Source organism: Loxodonta africana, chromosome 17 (genome assembly GCF_030014295.1).
Source record: "Loxodonta africana isolate mLoxAfr1 chromosome 17, mLoxAfr1.hap2, whole genome shotgun sequence".
In the NCBI taxonomy this organism is placed as follows: Eukaryota; Metazoa; Chordata; class Mammalia; order Proboscidea; family Elephantidae; genus Loxodonta; species Loxodonta africana.
In genome coordinates, this window is record NC_087358.1 from 69,180,860 (window position 1) to 69,204,399 (window position 23,540).

Here is a 23,540-nt window from a genome sequence, read left to right on the forward strand (position 1 = left end):
CAATTTCCAAAGTGGTCGTACCGTTTTACATTCCCACCAGCAGTGTGTAAGTGTTCCAGTCTCTCCACAACCTCTCCAACATTTATTATTTTGTGTTTTTTGGATTAATGCCAACCTTGTTGGAGTGAGATGGAATCCCATTGTAGTTTTGATTTGCATTTCTCTGATGACTAATGATCATGAGACTTTCCTCATGTATCTGTTAGCGGCCTGAATGTCTTCTTTAGTGAAGTGCCTGCTCATATTCTTTGCCCATTTTTTATTGGGTTATTTGTCTTTTTGTGTTTGAGTTTTAGCAGAATCATGTAGATTTTAGAGATCAGGCGCTGATCGGAAATGTCATAGCTAAAAACTTTTTCCCAGTCTGTAGGTAGTGTTTTTACTCTTTTGGTGAAGTCTTTGGATGAGCATAGGTGTTTGGTTTTTAGGATCTCCCAGTTATCTGGTTTCGCTTCTGCATTTTTAGTAATGTTTTGTATACTGTTTATGCCATGTATTAGGGCTCCTAACATTGTCCCTCTTTTTTCTCCCATAATCTTTATCATTTTAGACTTTATGTTTAGGTCTTTGATCCATTTTGACTTAGTTTTTGTGCATGGTTCCTATCCATGAGCAAGGCATGTTTTTCCACATATGTAGATCTCTTTTAGTTTCTTGCAGTAGTGTCTTGTAGTTTTCTTTCTACAGGTCTTTTACGTTTCTGGTCTTGTTTCATTTTTTTGCAGATGGATATCCAGTCCTGCCAGCATCATTTCTTAAAAAGACTGTCTTTTCCCCAATTAACTGACTTTTGGCCTTTGTCAGATATTAGCTGCTCATATGTGGATGGATTTATGTCCGGATTCTCAATTCTGTTCCGTTGGTCTATGTATCTGTTGTTGTACCAGTACCAGGCTGTTTTGACTACTGTGGTGGTATAATAAGTTCTAAAATCAGGTAGAGAGAGGCCTCCCACTTTGTTCTTTTTCAGCAATGCTTTTCTTATCCGGGGCCTCTTTCCCTTCCATATGAAGCTGGTGATTTGTTTCTCCATCTCATTAAAAAATGTCATTGGAATGTGGATCGGAATTGCATTGTATCTATAGATGGCTTTAGGTAGAATAGACATTTTACAATGTTAAGTCTTCCTATCCATGAGCAAGGCATGTTTTTCCACATATGTAGATCTCTTTTAGTTTCTTGCAGTAGTGTCTTGTAGTTTTCTTTCTACAAGTCTTTTACGTTTCTGGTACGATTTATTCCTAAGTATTTTATCTTCTTGGGGGCAGCTGTAAATGGTATTGATTTGGTGATTTCCTTTTCGATGTTCTTTTTGTTGGTTTGTCTTGTATGCCGATGCTCTACTGAACTCTTCTATTAGCTTCAGTAGTTTTTTTGAGGATTCCTTAGGGCTTTCTGTGTATAAGATTATGTCATCTGCAAACAGAGATACTTTTAATTCTTCCTTACCAATCTGAATGCCCTTTATTTCTTTATCTGGCCTAATTGCCCTGGCTAGGACCTTCAGCACAACGTTGAATAAGAGTAGTGATAAAGGGCATCCTTGTCTGGTTCTCGTTCTCAAGGGGAATATTTTCAGAAGCTCTCCTTTTAGGATGATGTTGGCTGTTGTCTTTGTATAAATGCCCTTTATTATGCTGAGGAGTTTTCCTTCTATTCCTATTTTGCTGAGAGTTTTTATCATGAATGAGTGTTGAACTTGTCAAATGCCTTTTCTGTATCAATTGATAAAATCACATGGTTCTTGTCTTTTGTTTTATTTATATGGTGGATTACATTAATTGTTTTCTAATGTTGAACCATCCCTGCATGCCTGGTATGAATCCCACTTGGTCGTGCTGTATTAGTTTTTTGATACGTTGTTGAATTCTATTGGGTAGAATTTTGTTGAGGATTTTTGCATCTATGTTCATGAGGGATATAGGTCTGTAATTTCCTTTTTTTGTGGTGTCTTTAGCTGGATTTGGTATCAGGGATGTGCTGGCTTCATAGAATGAGTTAGGGAGTATTCCATCCTTTTCTATGCTCTGAAATACCTTTTGTAGTAGTGGTGTTACCTCTTCTCTGAAAATTTGGTAGAGCTCTGCAGTGCAGGCATCAGGGCCAGGACTTTTTTTTGTTGGGAGTTTTTTGATTACCTTTTCAATCTCTTTTTTTTTGTTATGGGTCTGTTTAGTTGTTCTACCTCTGTTTGTGTTAGTTTAGGTAGGTAGTGTGTTTCCAGGAGTTCATCTGTTTCTTCTGGGTTTTCAGATTTGTTAGAGTACGATTTGTCATAGTAATCCGATATGATTCTTTTAATTTCAGTTGGGTTTGTTGTGATATCACCCATCTCATTTCTTATTCGGGCTATTTGTTTCCTTTCCTGTATTTCTTTAGTCATACTGGCCAATGGTTTATCAGTTTTGTTAATTTTTTCAAAGAACCAGGTTTTGGTCTTGTTAACTCTTTCAATTGTTTTTCTGTTCTCTATTTCATTGAATTCTGCTCTAATTTTTATTATTTGTTTTCTTCTGGTGCCTGACAGTTTCTTTTGTTGCTCTCTTTCTGTGCATTCAAGTTGTAGGGACAGGTCTTTGATTTTGGCCCTTTATTCTTTCTGTATGTGTGCATTTATTGATACAAATTTACCTCTGAGCACTGCTTTCACTGTGTCCCAAAGGTTCTGATAGGAAGTGTTTTCATTCTCATTGGAGTCTATGAATATTTTTATTCCCTCCTTAATGTGTGTTCTAAAACCCAGTCTTTTTTGGGGAGGGTATTGTTCAGTTTCCAAGTATTTGATTTCTTCTTCCTGGTTTTTCTGTTATGGATTTCTACTTTTATGGCCTTATGGTCTGAGAAGATGTTTTGTAATATTCTGATGTTTTGGATTCTGCAAAGGCTTGGTTTATGACCTAATATGTGGCCTATTCTAGAGAATATTCCATGTGTACAAGAAAAGAAAGTATACTTTGTAGCTGTTGGGTAGAGTGTTCCTTATATGTCTATGAGGTCAGCTTGTTTGATTGTGGCATTTAGATCTTCCATGTCTTTATTGAGCTTCTTACTGGATGTCCTGTCCTTCAACGAAAGTGGTGTGTTGAAATCTCCTACTATAACTGTGGAGGTTTCTATCTCACTTTTCAGTGCTGTTAGAGTTTATTTTATGTATTTTGCAGCCCTATCACTTGGTGCATAAATATTTAATATGGTTATATCTTCCTGGTAAATTGTTCCTTTAATCATTATATAGTGTCCTTTATCCTTTGTGGTGGAATTAACTTTAAAGTCTGTTTTATCAGAAATTAATATTGCCACTTCTGCTCTTTTTGATTGTTGCTTGTTTGATATATTTTTTTCCATCCTTTGAGTTTTTGTTTCTTTGTGTCTCTAAGTTTAAGGTGTATCTATTGAAGGCACCATATAGCTAGATGGTTTTTTTATGCATTCTGCCATTTTCTGTCTCTTCACTGGTGCATTTAGTCCATTTACATTCAGAGTAATTAGAGATAGTTATGAGTTTAGTGCTGTCATTTTGATGCCTTTTTGTGTGTGTGTTGTTGACAATTTCATTTTTCCACTCACTTTTTTGTACTGAGAAGTTTTTCTTTGTAAATTTTGTGTCCCTCTTTTTCATTGTAGTTGAATTTTGTTTTTGCTGAGTCCTTATGTTTATCTTGGTTTTTATTTTGAAGTATGAGATTGTTAGTCCTCTTTGTGGTTACCTTAATATTTACCCCTATTTTTCTAAGAATAAACCTAACTTGCATCTCCCTGTGGAAACCCTGATGGTGTAGTGGTTAAGTGCTACAGCTGGTTACCAAAGGATTGACCGTTTGAATGCACCAGGCGCTCCTTGCAAATGCTACGGGGTCGTTCTACTCTGTCCTGTTGGGTCGCTATGAGTTGGAATCAACTTGACTGCAGTGGGTTTGGTTTTTTGGGGGCTTTATCTCCCCATATCGCCTTGATTTCCTTTCCATATGGGAGATCTATGCCTCCTGTATTTAGTCCCTCTTTATTGATTATTGTCATCTTTTGAGTAATAACATCAGTGATTCCCCGTTTTGAGCTTCTGGTTTTTTTTAATTAATTTTATTTTATTTTTGTGATTTTCCTGAGTTGATATCAGGATGCTCTGTTCTGTGTCCTTGTGTTGTGTTGTTATCTGATATTATTGATTTTCTGACCAAAGAATTTCCTTTAGTAATTCTTGTAGCTTTGGTTTGGTTTTTGCAAATTCTCTAAGCTTGTGTTTATCTGTAAATGACTTAATTTTGCCTTCATATTTGAGAGAGAGTTTTGCTGGATATATGATTCTTGGCTGGCAGTTTTTCTCCTTCAATGCTATTTATATGTCATCCCATTGCTTTCTTGCCTGTATGGTTTCTGCTGAGTAGTCTGAACTTATTCTTATTGATTCTCCTTTGTAGGTGACTTTTCATTTATCCCTGGCTGCTTTTTCAAATTTTCTCTTTATCTTTGGTCTTGGCAAGTTTGATGATAATATGTCTTCGTGATTTTCTTCTGGGATCTACCTTGTATGGGGTTCAGTGAGCATTTTGGATAGATACCCTTTCCTCTTTCGTGATGTCAGGGAAGTTTTCTGCCAGTAAATCTTCAACAATTCTCTCTGTATTTTCTTTTATCCCTCCCTGTTCTGGAATTCCAATCTCATGCAAGTCATTCTTCTTGATAGAGGCCCACATGATTCTTAAGTTTTCTTCATTTTTTAAAATTATTTTTTCTGATTTTTCTTAAAATATATTGGTGCCAATTGCCTTACCCTCCATCTCCCCTATTCTGCATTCCAGCTCCTCTGACTTCCTGTTGAGTTGCCTAGTTCTGTAATTTTAGTGTTAATCTTTTGAATTTCTGAATGCTGTCTCTCTATGGATTCTTGCAGCTTATTAAATTTTCATTATGTTCTTGAATAATCTTTTTAATTTATTCAACTGCTTTATCTGTGTGTTCCTTGGCTTTTTCTGTTCACTGCCAGATTGCATTTCTGATGTCGTCCCTGATGTCTTGAAGCATTCTGTATATTAGTCTTTTGTATTCTACATCAGACAGTTCCAGGAATATATCTTCATCCGGGACAGATCTTAATTCTCTGTTTTGGGGGTTTGTAGAAGCAATCATGGTCTGCTTCTTTATGTGGTTTGATATCAGCTGCTGTCCCTGAGCCATCTATAGTAAGTTCTTGTAAAAATTCATTTTGTATTTGGTCACTGAGTTTTATCTTCTTGTTTTGTTTTGTTTCAATATACCTAGATAGGCTGCTAGAGTGTGCTAACTTGATTGTTGGAGGCTTTGAAGCACTTATGGCCTGTTAACAAATGGTTAGAGCTGTTACCAGGTATATGAGCCTATGAGTCCTTTCACTGTTTTTGAATAGAATCAGCTCAGGTGTCCTGATGGTCGGTCACCTAGTGTCTGGTGTAGGCTCTCACCTACCATCTTAGAGGAGTAATGGTGATGGTTGTATACACTGGTTTCTGGTAGCAGCAGGGGGTCACACTCCAAGGAGGGCAGGGTGCTGACAGCCTTCCCTCAAGTGCCAGTGAGGAAGGAGCATCTCTGTTCTCTAGATCACTCTAGTAGTTGGGTTCTGCAGCTGTACCTTAGGCAACCAGTGCTTGTACCTGTAAAGACTGGTAGGCACCACTATCCTCAGACTCCTTTCACAGGTGGGTAGGTGGTGTGGATGGAGCCTCAGCCTTCAGGTACCTACTGTGGGTAGGTAAGGGCTCTGTTTAATAGGTAGAGTGGTAAGTAATATGGGTTTTGATACATATTATGTGGAACACATATGTCCTTCTGGACTCTGCATTGCTTTCTAGATCCCATGACAGGGCCATACAATGTATGGCACCTGAAAATGTGGTATTTGCATGAACATGGAACCATTGTGAGAAACACAACTTCCAAATAATGCATACCAACCCAAACCCCCTGCTGTCGAGTCGATTCCGACTCATAGTGACCCTATAGGACAGAGTAGAACTGCCCCATAGAGTTTCCAAGGAGCACCTGGCAGATTTGAAATGCCAACCTCTTGGTTAGCAGCTGTAGCACTTAACCACTACGCCACCAGGGTTTCCAAATAATGCATAGGAACCTAGAAATACACTTACAAGGGTTATCTCACTGTTCAAAAGCCAAAAGAGACAAAAGTTTTGCACAGCCACATTGCAAGGATGCGCCAACTAATACAATATCCTGTAAAAACAGTAATTTGTGGCACACACCCATTTCTTCAGTTTCAAACAGTTGTACAGGTCCCCACCTGCCAGCAGCATGTACTGTTAGTGGGAAAGCAGCTTCCCAATAAATCCAAGAGGCGAAAAATATAGGTGGACACTATATGTCTAGCTGGTGTTAGATCAAAAACAATAACAATGTATTGTAAAGAATATGGAAGTAAACTGTATGACAACAATAGCATAAAGGCCAGGAGAGGAGAAATGGTCTTTGTTTTAAGTTTCTTATAGTATATGTGTATTAAAAAAAAAAAAAATTTTTTTTTTTATAATGTTACTTGAAGATAGACTGTTACAAGTTAATGTTATAGACCCTAAACCATCTAAAAAAAAAAAGTTATAGCCAATAAGCCTACTATGGAGATAAAATGGAATCATAAAATTACTCAGTTAATACAAAAGAAGACAGAAAAAAAAAGAACAGAGAATAGATGGAACAAATAGATGTAGAATTTAAACTAACCATATTAACAATTACGTTAAATATAAGTGGTCTGAACACCCCAATTAAAAGTCAGAGATTGTCACATTGGATAAAAAAGCAAGAGCCAACTATATGCTATCTACAAAAAAACCAATTTTACTATAAAGACAAATACATTAAAAATAAAAGGAATAAAAATAAAATGAAGGATCTTGAGAGTATATGCCTGACTGGAACAGAAGGTAACTGAGGATAATCTAAGATTTGTATTGTGGAATATTAGGTGGTTGATAACACAGTTAAGCAAAGTGGACATTGAAGGAGCCACAGTTGTTGGTGAGAAGGTAATGAGTTCATTCTTGAACATGTTAATATTTGAGATGTTTGCCAGATAGCCACATAGAGATCTTTTAGCATTTAGGTGGATATAGATCTGGAGCCTGAAAGTGTGGTTCTAGTTTAAAAAAAAAAGTGTAGATTTAGGAGTAATATAGCAGCTGCGGAAACCCTGGTGGCATAGTGGCTAAGTGCTATGGCTGCTAACCTAAAGGTCGGCAGTTTGAGTCTGCCAGGTGCTCCTTAGAAACTGTGTGGGGCAGTTCTACTCTGTCCTGTAGGGTTGCTATGAGTCGGAATTGACTCGACAGCACTGGGTTTGGTTTTTTTTGGTTTTTATATCAGCTGCAGCAGTACATCGACCAGGAACTACCAGAAATTCAAGCCAAATTCAGAAGAGGATGTGGAACCAGGGCTTGCTGATGTCAGATGGATCCTGGCTGAAAGCAGAGAATACCAGAAAGATGTTTACCTGTGTTTTCTTGACTATGTAAAGGCATTCGACTGTGTGGATCATAACAAATTATAGATAACATTGCTAAGAATGGGAATTTCAGAACACTTAATTGTGCTCATGAGGAGCCTATACGTAGATCAGTAGAACGGGAGGATGCTGCGTGGTTTAAAGTCAGGAAAGGACTGTGTCAGGGTTGTAGCCTTTCACCACATGTATTGTCTGTATACTGAGCAAATAACCCAAGAAGCTGGACTATTTGAAGAAAAACAGGGTATCCGGATTGAAGGGAGACTCATTAACAGCCTGCGTGATGCAGATCACACAACTTTGCTTGTTGAAAGTGAAGAGGTTTTGAGGCACTTACTGAGGAAGGTCAAAGATCACAGCCTTCAGTGTGGATTACACCTGAACATAAAGAAAACAAAAACCCTCACAACTGGGCCAATAAGCAACATTAAGATAAACAGAGAAAGTATTGAAGTTGTCAAGAATTTTATTTTACTTGGATCCACAATCAATGCCCATGGGAGCAGCAGTCAAGAAATGAAAAGATGCATTGCATCGGGCAAATCTCCTGCAAAAGACCTGTTTAAAGTGTTAAAAATTAACAATAGAGGATGTCACGTTAAGGAGTAAGGTGCATCTGACCCAAGCCATGCTGTTTTTAACCGCCTTATAAGCATTTGAAGACTGGGCAGTGAATAAGGAAGACCAAAGAATTGACAACTTTGAATTATGGTGTTAACCAAGAATATTGAATATACCATGGACTGCCAAAAGAACAAACAAATCTATCTGGAAGAAGTACAGCCAGAATGCTCCTTAGAAGCAAGGATGGCGAGACTATGTCTCACATACTCTGGAAATGTTATTAGGAGGGTTCAGTTCCTGGAGAAGAGCATCATGCTTGGTAGAGGGTCAGCGAAAAAAAGAAGGACCCCCAGAGAGATGGACTGACATAGTGGCTACGATGATGGACAAGGCAAAACTGTCCTATAAAATGATTTGGCTTAGGATAGTACAAAAACATTTCCTGTAATGTGCATCCAATAATATTCCTTAAAATACCCAGAAAACAATAGCAATTCCTGTCTTCCATTTCCCCTATTGTTAATTTTTCTAACAGCAGTGGAGACCTTGTACTTAGTCACAGTCTCTTTTAGGAGCACCTTGACTTGAGAGCCTTTAAGCCCTTCACTCTCTGGAGAAGTTTAAGCTTGCTTTAGAAATATATGCTAATTCTGGAAAATCATGTAAAATAAACTTTATCTTCTACTTTGTCTTATTATATATTCAGTGAGATTTATACTAATCTTTCGGATAGTAAAAGTCCGGCTTCCTTCACAAGATTAGGTAGCAAAACAGAGTGAAGTGTTGTACAGAGAACGATTATGCTGAGAGTTAATTTGAGTAGATAAGTAATGGCAGGAGACAGCTTGCCTGAGTCTAAGAGAAAACTGCTGCCTGAGTCCTGGATGGAAACACTGCTACAGAAATACATAAATTTTACTTTAAAAAATAAAGCATTCCTTTAAATCTTTTCTTTACAATTGTTTTAATAGTTATCTATTGCTGTATAAAAATTACCCCAGTACTTAGCAACTTAAAATGACAAACGTTTATTATCGCATATAATTTCTGAGGGTCATCAATCTGGCTGTGGCTTACCTGTGTGGTTTCGGCTCAGGGTCTCTCATGAGAGAGCATCAGGTCTGTACAAACTGAGGCCATAGTCATTTTTAGTCTTGATTAGGGTTGGAGAATTTGCCTCATTCATTCACGTGGTTGTTGTAAGGCCTCAGTTCTTTGCTGGCTGTTGGCCAGAATCTTCATTTCTTTGCCATATGGCCTCTCCATAAGGGTGCTTACCACTTGACAGCTTGTGACCCCCTAAGCAAGAGTTCTGAGAGAGAGTGAGAGCCTGAAATGGAAGCTGCAGTTTCTTGTATACCCTAATCTCAGAAGTAGCATACCATCACTTCTGCCATATGCCATTGGCCACCCAGAATAACCTGGTACAACACAGGTGGGGTCTACACGAGGCTGTGACTAACTGGAGGCAGTAGTTATTGGTGCTGTTTTGGAGGTTGGCTGCCACAGCATTAGCAGATCATACCATTTTTCTTCTTTGTGCTTCACTGTTTTTAATTTAACCCACAATACGGCTATATTGTATGATAACGTTCTAGAAATATTTATTGAGTGTCCATTATATGCTAGACACCGAAATTTTAAGAACATTGTGCCCTGATAGTGGCCTGCTTAAATTCCTTCCATGAGTTTGTCTCTTGCTACTTCCTTGCTGTGCAATCTGTGTTTTACCTTTATGAAACTAATAAATCTGTCTTAAGGGCTCATATGCTGAGTTCCATTCTGATCACTTTACATTTATCATCTCAAAACAACCCTCTGAGGAAGTATTACTTTTCTTACTTTATATGTGAGCTATGTGAGTTTTCTTTAGGGGCATATTTCCCCTTCTCTTGCTTCTGAGCCATCCATCCCTCTACTTTTCACTTAAAATAACTTACTTCTCAGCTCAGGCAAAACCTCTTCCAGGAACCTTCCCTGATGAACCTGATCTGTGTTGTGTTTCCTTCTCTTGATTTCCATGGCACTTTGTGCATACCTTTATCATGGTACCACTCTGTATTGCTGTTTTTTATTCCCTTACCTGTTTCCTTCATTAGCCTATAAACTGTAGCATAGGGGTTAAAAACAAGGAGGTCTGGAGTCAAACAGCTTGAGGCCAAATCCAGGATCCACTACTTACTGACTGTGACTTTGGGCAATTTACTCTAAGCCTTTCTGTCTTCACTTGTAACGTGACATAAAAAATAGACCTTCCCTCTAATGTTTGTTGTGAGAATGAAATGAGACAATACAAGTAAAGTGCTTAGTGCTATACCTGGAATTTAATAAATATTGTCTGTAAACTCTTTGAGGTCAGAATGATTGAATGCTTATTATATGCCATGCACTGTACCAGACTGTCTATGTAGGTTATTTCATTTACTTCTCACAGCAGTCCCATGTGGTGGGTACTGTTGCTAATGCTGTATTCCTCTTAGCATCCCTAGTGCCTGTCACAGAGTGTATTTATTGAATGGGTGGATGAATGAATGATAAATGATGTTGTGGACAGTCAATTGTAGGGGCAGACAACAACATGGAATCATGGTTAAAAACATGACACAAAATGATGGAGAAAATAAGCAGATAAACATGACTAACATAGTAGTGTACTACCTAACAAAGAGCCCTGGTAGTGCAGTGGTTAAAGTGCTCTGCTGCTAACCAGAAAGTCAGCTGTTACAACCCACTAGCCATTCCATGGGAGAAAGATGTCGCAGTCTGCTTCTGTAAAGATTAGATCCTTGGAAACCCTATGGGGCAGTTCTTCTCTGTCCTATAGGGTCACTATGAGTTAGAATTGACTTGACGACAATGAGTTTGGTTTTTGGTATAGTATCTATTATGGAATGAGTTGTGTCCCCCAAAAAATGTGTCAACTTGGCTAGGCCATGATTCCCAGTATTGTGTGATTATCCACCATTTTGTTATTTGATGTGATTTTCCTAAGTGTTGTAAATCCTACCTCTATGATGTTAATGAGGCAAGATTAGAGGCAGTTAATGTTAATGAGGCAGGTCTCAGTCTACAAGATTAGGTTGTATCTTGAGTCAGTCTCTCTTGAGATATAAAAGAGAGAAGTGAGCAGAAGTAGAGGGACTACATACCACCAAGAATGAAGAACCAGAATTAGAATATGTCCTTTAGACCCGGGGTCCCTGCACTGAGAAGCTGCTAGACCAGGGGAAGATTGATGACAAGGACCTTCTCCCAGAGCCAATGGAGAGAGAAATCCTTCCTGTCCGTAGGCACTCTGAATTTGGATTTCTAACCTCCTAGACTGTTATAGAATAAATTTCTCTTTGTTAAAGCCTTCCACTTGTGGTATTTCTGTTGTAGCCGCACTGAGTGAATAAGACGGTACCTAACAGCACAAGTTCTAGAAACAGGTAGACTTGGGTTTAAATGTATACCTCTTATTAGCCATATAACACAAGGCAAATTTCTTAACTTCTGTGTCTTAGTTTCTTTATCTCTAAAATGGAGATAATAATATGTATTTTATAAAGTTGTTATGAGAATGAAATGAAATAATATATGTAAAATATTTAGCATAGAACCTGGCACACAGTAGATGCTCAAAAAGCATTAACTAGTAAGGGTTCTGGGTTAGTAAATTAAATTGAGAAAATCATGAAGAAAGAATTTTAGTAGTGAAGAAAATAAAATCAGATTATGAAGTATGTGGTAATGACTTTCAATCATCATCATCATAGTTATTTTAATCAAGTGTGAAAAAAGGAAGCTTAGGGGGCTATTCTCTCCCTTATACTATAGTACCCTCACTAGCCAACACCAAATTTTGGCCTAGTGGCTCTGAGGTAAAGTTAAGAATTAGTCCTCATAAACTAAAGTAATGAAATGTTTCTAATATTCTGCCTTCTTATTCTATCATCACTTTAGTGCAAATGCTGGGAAAATGAGAACCAAAAGTCTTCTGCCAAGGATTAATTAACTATGTTATGATTTAGAAACTTTCTGAGTTTTGCAATACTGTACTTTTTACATCTGGCAAACCTCAAACTTGCCCGGGTTATTAGTACTCTAGAAAATAGAATTTTGGGGAAAAGCCTGAAAGGAAGCCTCTTGAAATGTAAGAAGGCAAGAAATGGAGTTGTTACAGCAATATTGCTATTTTAAAAAGGATAGATCCTAATGATTCACTTTTCAGAAATTTATATCAGAATTAGAAAAATAAAGGTATCGGTTTTTAAGGGTGGCAGAGGAGAGAGATATTGGGGAGAGGTGGCAGGGTTAGAGTGGAAGGGAGATAGGATGGTAGGACTGGGTTAGGATCGGCTGAGAAGATGCTCTCCCTTCCTGAACATACCAGGGGAGACCCGGCATGTTTATTTAATAAGGCTTCCTTTAGGGACTCTGATATGTGCTGCCCCCCAACTAAATTACAGACTATGTCAGAAAGTAGGAATTTACCTTATAAAATATAATTGAAAACTAAAGTGAGATATTTTAGAAAATATTAACTTTTTCTTGGAGTCCTGAGACAGCAGTGGTTAGGATTTGGGAGACAACTTGAACTGTGTTCTCTTAGGCAAGGAGGGGATGATGAAGACATCTTGATGTACAGTTTTGTTTCAGTGGGCCCTGTTTATTGTCATTTGCTATGGACATATAGCTAATGTGTATTTTTAAGTCATGTTCAAATGTTTGCTATTATTCATATGCCTAGCTTGATGGGATTGTGACCTAAAGCTTAATTTTTTGGTCAAAATTAGTATTTTTACTTTATATGTACACATAAAGACTGGGTTAAACTGATCCATTTTGCTTTTCTCCACTGTGTCAAAAAAATTATGATCAAAGACCAGACTCAATATTAATTCCATAGTTTATTTTAACTAATAAGAAACATCATTTAAAAATAAAATTGAATTCATAGGTACAGGGTTTTTTCTTTGTTTCCAAAGGGGGGGGGGAAGGCATTTTCAGACTTGCTTAACTTTTCATTCTTTTTAAATTTAATATATTCATATTAAATATAAAAATAAAAGGGCTTTAAAAAGCAAGCTCATCTGATCATTATCAAAGAAAGCAGTTATACATTTCCTATGATTTTAAACTTGGTCTGTATTGCTAAGAAAGGAATACCCTACCTATTTTAAGAAATAAGAAAAAGGAATCTTAACAGATGCCCTAAGCATGACCTATGCCACTGATAGTCTAGGCTTGAAATTAGTCATTTGAATACATAGATTTTGTTATAAAAGGTTAATGATCAAATTTATTATAGTCTCTTTGTAGACTTTTCATTTAAATTAAGTACAAGAATTAGCCTGTCAGGTTTATACTGATGTGCTGAAACGAAATTGTGCATGGAAAGTTTTAATGTTACCTTTTCATGCTAAATCACTATTTTACCTGTATGTAATCTGTTAGTGTCAGACCTCGTCTAACTTCAGGAGGAGGGATGAGAATGAGGATCAACCCAAAGCTGATTCTTATAAGGTGGAGGTCAGACATACCTCTACTCACAAAATTTTTCACCATTTCTGACACCAGCCGTCTCCCCTTCCCCACCTTCAACTCTCTACTTCTCTGCTGAGATCCATAATTTGTTGCAATGGCCACGCAGAACTCACAGACCACACTCAAGATTATGTGGTTTACTAGGGAAGTAACAGGCTACAACTTGGGATCAGGACCAACTTGGAAGTAACAAGATACAACTCAGGAGACAAGATCACTACAGCTTCCAACCAAGACAGTGGATGTGCCTGCCACTGGGCCTTCTCTCGGTTGCCTGCTGCTGGGCCTTCTCTTGGCCATGCCCACCACTGGGCCTCTGCCCTGCTTGGGCAAGTGTTACGCCTCTTTTGGCTCTGCCAACAAGTACCCAGAGGCACCTGCTGAAGGCACTCAACTCTCTCTCCCCACATTGGTCGGCAAACCCACTGCAGCTGCCTTGCGCCAGTCTCCTGGTTCTTGCCACCCTCATACTGCGGCTGCCATTTTTCTGCTGCCAGGCTCTGCTGTGGTTATCACTGTTTCTCACCATCTCACACCATTTCCAGTGTTACAGCTCTCTCTATCCTGTGTCTAGGAGGTTCTCAGCACAGGGACCCTGAGTCCAAAGGACACACGGACCTCATTGATAGTAATGAGGTCCCCCTTAACATCTGTGAGATTAGCCCTTATGAAAACCCACTTCTTGTCAATTTCAAGGCATGGTACTTCCACCAGGACCACTAACTGAGCAATCCCCTTGGTGGGCCACAGGCACTTAATTTACATAGTAATTGACCAATTCCTGAAAGGTTGCTTAATCCTGTTCGATGGTTTTACCCATCCTGTTTGCATGGTAGACTGACCAACCCCTGCAAGGTGTGTAAAATAGATCAAGCACAGGGCAGGCTGCGGCGCAACCATTTATTTTTGACAGAATGATAAACTGAAGGCCAGAAAGGCCATATATAAGAGACAGCCATTGCACTGCACCGTATTTAGCCAACCTTGATTTTAAGACTTCAAGGGAAGGAATGGTCAAGGGGTTTCCGAAGCCAGAACAAGTATAGAAATGTTAATATATGCATATTAACAAAAAACAATTGCAAGGAACCTAACCCCACACAATAAGCCTATTACTGCTTACTCAGATCTACTTTAGATTCAGAGCTGGAAACATTAAGGATTATGAAATTCTGGGAACTCTGTGTAGGTCCACTTAAAAGTAGACACAACAAAGCCCCACAACCAATAAAATCTTTGAACAATGTTGGCTTAAGTTTCTAAGTTTGTCTTATTTTTTTGAAAACCATATAATGTTCAGTTATTAAACAATTTTTGACAAAACTTTGGCACTATGAATAGGTTAAATTTGCTACAATATTTACTGTCACAGAATATCATATATGAGTAAAGGGTATATGGGTAAAAGATACTAGTGGGAGCCCTGGTGATGCAGTGGTGAAAGTGCTCATCTGCTAACCATAAAATTTGACGGTTCAAACCCTCTAGCCGTTCCATGGGAGGAAGATGTGGCAGTCTGCTTCTGTTTACGTGGTTTACAGCCATAGAAACCCTATGGGGCAGTTCTACTCTGCCCTGTAGGGTTGCTGTGAGTCAGAATTGACAGCAGTAGTTTGGGTTTGTTTTTTTTTTTTTTTGGTTTTGAAAAGAGTGTTAGATTCCCATAATGAAAATGTAGTGACTGTTTTGATTTTCCTCAAATAATTCCTGCTTCTTAACCTTTAAGTAGAGGCCCTGGATAAGAGGCAGGAATTATTTGAGGAACATGATCTTAAGCGTGGTCATTAATCATAGGATATGTTTTTTTTTTACTTCTTTACAAATCTTAGCCGTCAGCATTATTAATAGATAATTTGATTCTCCCTCACTTCAGCAGGGCAAGTGTGTTTTTTCCTGACCTTTGAACTCTAATCTACCCTTCTCGTGCTTTTCTGTCCTGTCATAACCCTCTCAAATGTGTAAAAACATCCTTGACTTTCATCATCTTCAGACATACTGGCTTCCTTTCAAGAACTTTCATATCCTATTCTTCCTTTAATGTCTGTTTCTCACACTGGATTAGTTCCCTTTATAGTACTCTTTCCTCCTACAGTATGGATTTTTATTCATTTCACAAATATTATTGTAGGTATTTCTGTCTTACTTAGTGTTTTTTACCTCATCCTTTCAGTTAGAATAAGATATTTTCTTTGGATTAGGAGGAGTAACTTTCCCACAGTACCTATTGTAAATTCTCCAATTAATGACTGCTGAACAAGGTTTTATCTTTTTTTGTTGTTGTTGTTATTAGAAAGGAGGAAGAACCTCAGTGGACTCACTTGTGGGGTGGTTGAAGACAGTACTGATGGGAGTGGACTCCCTATAATACTTCATTCGGATAAATGACTCTTTTGGTTTAATTACATGAATTTTGTTATCTCCCTTTGAGCTGCCTCCAGAGCAACTATGTCAAACATTATCAAGTAAACCCTGACTCAGTTTTAGAAATCTTGGCTAATTTTGTGTTAGGAATTCCTTTTTTAAAACAATACTTAAAAATTACCAGAACTTTGTACATACGAAAAATGTTGAAACAGCAAATGTTTGGTTAAAGATATACTTACCACAATGAAAAAAAAAAAAAAATTACCAGAACAAATGCAAAATACATTATTTGTGAGTTAGGTTTTTAAAAAATATTAAAAAAAAAAAAAAGCCACTAACACAAAGTAACTTAGTTGGAAATAAAGAAAATAAAAATATTTTTAATAAGACCTAATAAATTGATATACTTCTCCTTATTTTGAAAATTTTGACAAAGATAACAATTTAGGAAATATATTTTGAAAGCCATTTTCAGGTGGTTTGTGTGTGTAACTGCTGTCACTGTACCTGCATGGCATATTCTTCAGCCATATTGGGGCTAAGGGAGTTGGAAATTGATAGTAAATTGTATCATTTATAACAGAGCTAAGGCAAGAGCTACAGCTGCTAACCAAAAGGTCAGCAGTTCGAATCCACCAGGCGCTCCTTGGAAACCCTTTGGGGCAGTTCCGTCCTGTGCTCTAGGGTTGCTATGAGTTGGAATCAACTCGATGGCAGCGGGTTTGGTTCTTTTTTAAGGCAGTATTTTTTATAGGTAATGGTGAGCCCTATCAGAATACTTCGCTGAAAGCAACACAGCAGGTCGGTTATTCAGCAAACATTCTAAAACCCTAATTCTCTGCTAGGTGCTAGGGAGCAAAACACAATTGAACAAGTTATCTCTATATTAGAGATTTATGACAAGAAAAATCTTTATCTTAAGATATATTCTGTTTTGTTATAGGTTTCCCATTTCTCTTAGAATAAATATCCAAGCTTTTTAGCATGATCTTTAAGATGCTACACAATCTGACCCGTATTTACCTACCTTATCTAGCCTTTTCTGTAGCAACCTCCCCACTGCAGCACATCCACTTTGCTTCAGTTCCACTGGCTTTTTCCATTTCCTACAAGAATGCCAGTTTCTTAGCACATGCTCTTCCCTTTTTGGGGAAACCTCTGTCCCCTACTCCTTCAAAGCACAGCCTCTGTCTCATATGTCAGGTCTCAGCATCCATGTTACCGTCTTAGATAAGTTTCCTTCTTGGGTCTCCTCTTTTTTCTTCATGAGAGAACTCTTTTCTTTCATAGCACTTTTATGAATGATTTCCTTGCTTGTTTATTGTCTGCATCTTCCTGCTAGATTCTAAGCACGTGTAGGTAGGAGCTGTATCTGTTTGCTCACCACTCGCTCCGTTGCCTAGTACATAGTAGGTATTCTGTAAATGTTTGATGCTTAGTGGATAATGTTTCACAGATAAAAATAATTTTTAGTTTTACTCCAGATTGCCTAAATACTCCACTGCACTTCACTATTAAACAAAAAAAAACTTCTAAATAACAGACATTCTGAAACAGTGTATACTTTCCTTATAGCTAAGGTACAGGTGTTATGTTTGACTAATATTTGAAGAAAAAACCATGGGGGAAAGGAGTAGATAAAACATATTCTGTTTTTAAAGGACTTAGGGCATATATAACTAAGAAACTTTATTTTTAATCTTATCCTTACTTTAAGACAGAATTAGCATCAAAGAACTTTGAGCCCTTTAACCTACTCACTTTATTCAATCAACAAATGTTTATTGAGCTCCTACTGTGTGCCAGGCAGTGTTAGACATGGGGGTATAGTTGTGAACAAGACAAATAAAGCCTATGCCTTCCTGCATCGTACATTCTAGCAAATGAGACAGTTAATAAACAAGTAAACAAATAAATATATAATTTCAATTGTCTTTTCTTGCCTATTTTCCATCTCTGTCATTTTTGTTTTGCTCTCAGGGAAATTTCCTTAACTTCAATTTTTAACTCTTCCATTGAGTGCCTATTATTTTTGCTTTCAATTTAATTTCTAAGATATCTTTGTTGTGTATTGTGTGAATGCTCCTTTTTTTCTAGAGCATTCTGTTCTTGTTTCATAAATACAACCTCATCCCTCTTAGGGGTTTTTTTTTGTTTTTTTAATATTCTCGTGGTTGAATTGTGTCCCCCAGAAATATGTGTTGATGTGGTTAGGCCATGATTTCCAGTATTGTGTAGTTGTCTTCCATTTTGTAATTGTAATTCTATGTTAAAGAGGCTTGTAACATCCTTACTAAGATCACATCCCTGATCCAATGGAAAGGGAGTTTTGTTGGAGTGTGGCCTGCACCCCCTTTCATCTTACAAGAGATAAAAGGCAAGGGAAGTAAGCAGAGAGTGGGGACCTCATATCACCAAGAAAGCAGCGCTGGGAGCAGAGCACATCCCTTGGACCCCGGGTTTCTGTTCGGAGAAGCTCCTAGTCCAGGGGAAGACTGATGACAAGAACCTTCCTCTAGAGCCAACAGAGAAAGCCTTGCCCTAGATAGAGCTAACACCCTGAATTTGGACTTGTAGCCTACTAGACTGTGAGAGAATAAACTTCCGTTTGTTAAAGCCATCCACTTGTGGCATTTCTGTTACAGCAGCACTAGATAACTAAGATATGTACTCTTTTTTTTCATGACCTTGGTTTCTTTACCCACAATATGTCAGCACTCTCATTTCCACCCTGGTTTCCCCATTTTCTCCGATCCTGATTTTCTATCCCTTCCTGCCTTCTCATCTTTGCTTTTGGGTAGATAACACCCTTTTGATCTCGTATAATTGAAGAATATTAATTATAGCTGTTCTTTTTCTGTCTTTTAGATTATTTCTCCCTGCATAGTTTCTCTTGTCTTCCAAGTTGCTTTTTTGTTTGTTTAGTTTTGGCTACTGCCTTTTATATTAGACATTGCTGAAATATTTGATTATCACTCATATATGAGTAAGTCATTAAAAATTAGTTAGAGGCTCTGTGTACCTGGATGGAGTTCATCAAACTTTTATGATTTGGTAGTGTGATTCCTTAGGAGACCCCATTTAATATCTTTAGGTCTTTTCTCTTAGACTTCTCAGACTACTCAGATATAACTCTTCTGGTTTCATGCCTGGAGGATACGATCATGGCAGCAAATATTCTGGGATATAGAGACAGGAAGCAGTCTGAAGTACTCGATATTCATTACATAAACTTTCTCTTAATGCTGTTATTTTCAGTATGGTAGTCCAGACAATGCTGTTTACTCTCTCCAAAGAATAAACCTTCAGTTTTCCCATTAGTAAAGAGCAGGGGAAAGGAGGGGCATATCTGGAAGTCTCATTCATTCTTAAGTGGTCTTTCAACCAATCTAAGCTCTGCTTTTACCCCACTGTCAGAGGTGCCACCATGTATCACCACTCCCTGACCTTTTTGGATGGTTAAGATTTCATCTGGTTTGCCTGTTGGCTTTCCTCACTGCTAGCTTTCCATTCAGCTTTTGCTCATCTGCTGACTCACTACCCCTTTCCACCTTTCAAAATTTTGATTCTGACATCCCCCCTCCCATTCTCTTATAAGTTTGTGCCTTCTGAGATGGATCTGTTTACCACATCTTAGGAGGGTTTTAAGACAGAGAAGGAATTAATATATGTATTGAACTTGCCATCCAAAACCACTATTATTTATCTTTTAAAGACATAGTTTAGCTTAGTTTATTGTGGTTTTAGTCATATGGAAGTTTTTAATTTTTATGTAGTCAGATACGCTCATCTTTTTCTTTATGACTTCTGGGTTTTCATCAAACCTACAAATTCCTTCCTTATCACAAGATTATAAACATACTGCCTTGTATTTACTTCTAATTCTTTTTCTGTTTTGTTTTTTACATATAAATAATTTATTTTGTGTATATTGTGACAGTTGTAATGAACTTTTTTCCAATTACTAGTTAATTTTTCCAACAATCTTTATTGAATTCCTATTTGTTTTAAATCTACTTATAGTTTACAGGGTTTTGCATTTTTACGTACTGTTGTGCCCTTTCCCAGCAATCTGTTTTCCTGAATTTTTTAGTTTAGGCACTAAAAGACTAGAATATGTATGAATGCCATTGTATATACTTGCTTTGTAGAAATCAGTCACCTCCAGAAAATTAAGTTTTTGAACTAATGCTTTTAATGATTCTAACTGCTGCTCCTACTTTTTTGTCAATGGCATTTATTTAATTATATTTTTAAACTTTTTGCTTGAAAAATAGAAATGTGATTCATTTTTTCATATTGATCTCATATCAGCAGCCTTGCCGATCTCTCTTATTCAATTAATTTCTCTGTAGAAATTAATTGAATTTTCGGATTGGCAGTCAAATTACCTGTGAATAATGATATTTTTGTTGTTTCTTCCCTTCCGAACCTTTGGTCTTTTCTTTCTTTTCCATGTCATATTCAGCTGATTGAAACTTTCAGTACAATGCTGAATAGAATGCATGATAATGGGCATCTTTCCCTGTATCTGATTTTTAATATCTAAATTTTTAATATTTCACAATGACAAACACAGTTAGCTATGAGTTTTTTTTGTTTGTAGACACCATCTATCAAATTAAGAAGTACCCTTCTGTTTCTGGTTTACTAAGAGTTTTCTTTTTTAAATAATTAGAATAGGTTTTTTTAATGAAAGCTTTTTCTTGATTGATTTCTTAATAATATTTTTCACCTTTGATTTGGTAATGAGGTGAATTGCATTCTAAATTATCTAATATTAAACTAATCTTGCATTTCTGGATAAACTCAATGATGTATTCTCTTTTTAAAAACTGTTGATCTGTGTTGCTAATATTTCTATTTAGGCTTTTTATATTTCTATTCTTGAGAGAGAATGGCCTGTAATTCTCCTTTTTGTAATGTTCTTGACAAGTTTTTATATCAGCATCGTACTAGCCTCATGAGATGAGATAAGGAATGTTCCTACTTTTTTAATTCCAGGAAAAGTTTGAGCAAAATTTATCTGTCTGTTTAATGTTTGCTAGGATTCACTGGTAAAACGAGATGGGCTTGGTGTTTTCTTTGTGGAGAGACTTTTAGTTACTGATTTAAGTTCTTTAATAGGACTATTCAGGTAGTTTTATTTCTTTTTGCTTGAGTTTTGGTAATTTATATATTTTTGTGGGATTTTTCCACTTGGTCTAAGTTTTCCTATTTACATAAAATTCTAAGTCTCCTATTACTAACCTTTGTGATTAAGTTTCACTTTTCATTCCTAATAGTGTTTATTTGTGCTTTTCTGTTTCTTGATCAGTTTGGCTAGAGGTGTGTTTAACTTTTCAGAAAACCAACTTTTAGCTTTATTGATCAAACTGTGTATTTTATCTTTGTTTTCACTTTCATTAAGTTCTGCTCATATCTTCATTTCCTTTTCTTTTTATTTCTTCCTTCTTTGGGTCTTGTATGTGTCTTTTTTTCTAACTTCTTTTCTAATACAAGCATTTAAGGTTATACACTGTCCCAGTCTTGTTTGTGGGTAGTACAAAAATTGGCAATCAGTATTTTCCAAGTAGAGAAAAGGATCTTATTCTGACTATAAATTTCCACTGTCAATTGCGACTGAAATTAATAGTCCTCACCATGATTTTCATATGTACATGAGAGAATCATACTTATTAATGTTGTTATGATATCATCTCGTTTCATTTAGGATTCACCTTTATTTGATCTTATTAAACAATCAAGGGACCGAGAAGGACCAGCTGATCATCTTGAACCTGCTTGTGCCCTCAACCTTCCCCTCCAGAATAACCACACTGCGGCAGATATGTAAGTGGGGCGTATGTCGTATCATCCATTCGATCTGCAAAGAGATTTGGAGCATCAGTGTAATGCAAGCAACATGTGTGGAAGCTGTGAGGAATGTAATTTTGAGTAAAATACTGGTCCTGCTTTCAAAAAGCAGAAGATAACATACATAAACTAAATAAAGGTTATGTAAAGTGGTGCAGAATGCTACTGAAATCATTCAGGTTTGGGGTAATGAGGTCAGTTTTCATGCCAGAAATGGGAATTTAGATAGGCCTTTAAAGCTGAATCAGATTTCAACATGGAGACTGGAGGCAGGGAAGGAGACAGCAGAGTGTTCCAGGAGTCAGAAGTGGAATGAACCCAAAAGCATAAGAGCGAGGAAAGCAGGAACATTTTTTCAGAGCGTACAGATGAGTCCAATTGGAGTGAAGACAGGCTAGTTGTAGGGACTAGACTAAAACGGTTGATGAGTGCATGATGATGATGATGGAAGAGGAAGAAGCAGCAAGAGCTAACGTTTATAGAGGATGGGCTTTGTGCTGGGCAGTTGCCAAGTTCTCCAGATTTATTTTTTTCACTTAGTCTTCATAACAGCCCTGTAAGGTAATAAGTACTGCTGTCAACCTTGGTTGCTTGTAAAATGGGAATTAGAGAAATAAAGTAACTTGTCTAAGTCAACAGAAATCAAACTCAAGCAATCTGACCCCAGAGCCCATGCTCTTAATCACTGAAGCTACTCTGCCTTTCACAGACGTGTACCCATGTTTCTCTTTCATTCTGTGCAGGAATTGACATTACGGTGTCTTGTGATCTCATTCATTTTGTGCAGATGTCATTTCCATGCTAACTGTACCCAAAGCATTTGTAGAATATGAAGACTCCGCTTTTACGTATAAATTTGTTTGCTAGGTAATGTTTTTGTATAAATAAGTCAGGCCTTATATTTTCTTTAATTCAATGAAAAGTTTCTGTTGAGTGCCAGAAAGTGTTCTAGGCACTGGGACTAAAGGTATGATGGACTTGGCCCTTCTCACAGAGCTTACATTTTGGAGAGAGGAAACAGACAGTGTGAACAAGTAAACTTATAAATAAGATGATTTTAGAGTATAATAAGTGTTCCAAAGGAAATAAGCAGAGGAATGTGAAGGAGAGAAACTGAGAGGATGACAGGATGTTTAAGAAAGCTTTTGCTGAGATATTTTGACCTGAGACCCCAAGGACAAGTGGATGCTGGCCAGGCAGAAACCTGCACAATGTGCATTCCAGGCAGAGCACATAGCAAGTGCCAAGGCCCTAGGGCAGATTGAACTTGACTGATTTGAAGAACAAAAAGAAGCCTCAGGGTGGCTGGAGTATAGTGTACAAGAGGGGAGTGGTACTAGATGAGGTTGGAGAAGCAAACTGAAGCTATCCCATCGGCCATAGTCAAGACTTCAGATATTAGGAGGGTGGTGGGAAACAATGAGAGGTTTTAAGCAGGGTGTAGCTTGCTGTGATTTGTATTTTTAAAGGGCCACTCTCTGGCTACTATTTGGAAAACAGACGGGGCTGAGGAAGGAAAGGAACAGGGCAAGGAAGAAAGTGGGGAGACCAGTTGGGAGACTGTTTCAGTAGTGGAAGTGAGAGACGTAGGTGACTTAGTCAAAGATGTGGCGGTAGAGATAAGAAGAAATGGAAAGATTCGAGATGTAGTTTAGAGGTAGACTTAATAGGACTTAGTTTTGCATTGTATGTGAGGAATGAGGAAACAGGAGAAAATAAAAATGGCTTTTAGGTTTTT

General features: G+C 37.4%; 1 protein-coding gene across 6 annotated transcripts in view; it reads left to right on the forward strand.

Moving 5' to 3' along the window:
- RB1 (RB transcriptional corepressor 1) overlaps positions 1-23,540 on the forward strand; it is a 209,059-nt gene that overhangs the window by 166,739 nt on the left and 18,780 nt on the right. For all 6 annotated transcript variants that reach the window (XM_064270131.1, XM_010592619.3, XM_064270128.1 and 3 more), the window contains one exon: positions 21,660-21,778. In XM_064270131.1, the coding sequence (XP_064126201.1) occupies positions 21,660-21,778 (119 nt within the window). The remainder of the gene's footprint in view (positions 1-21,659; positions 21,779-23,540) is intronic.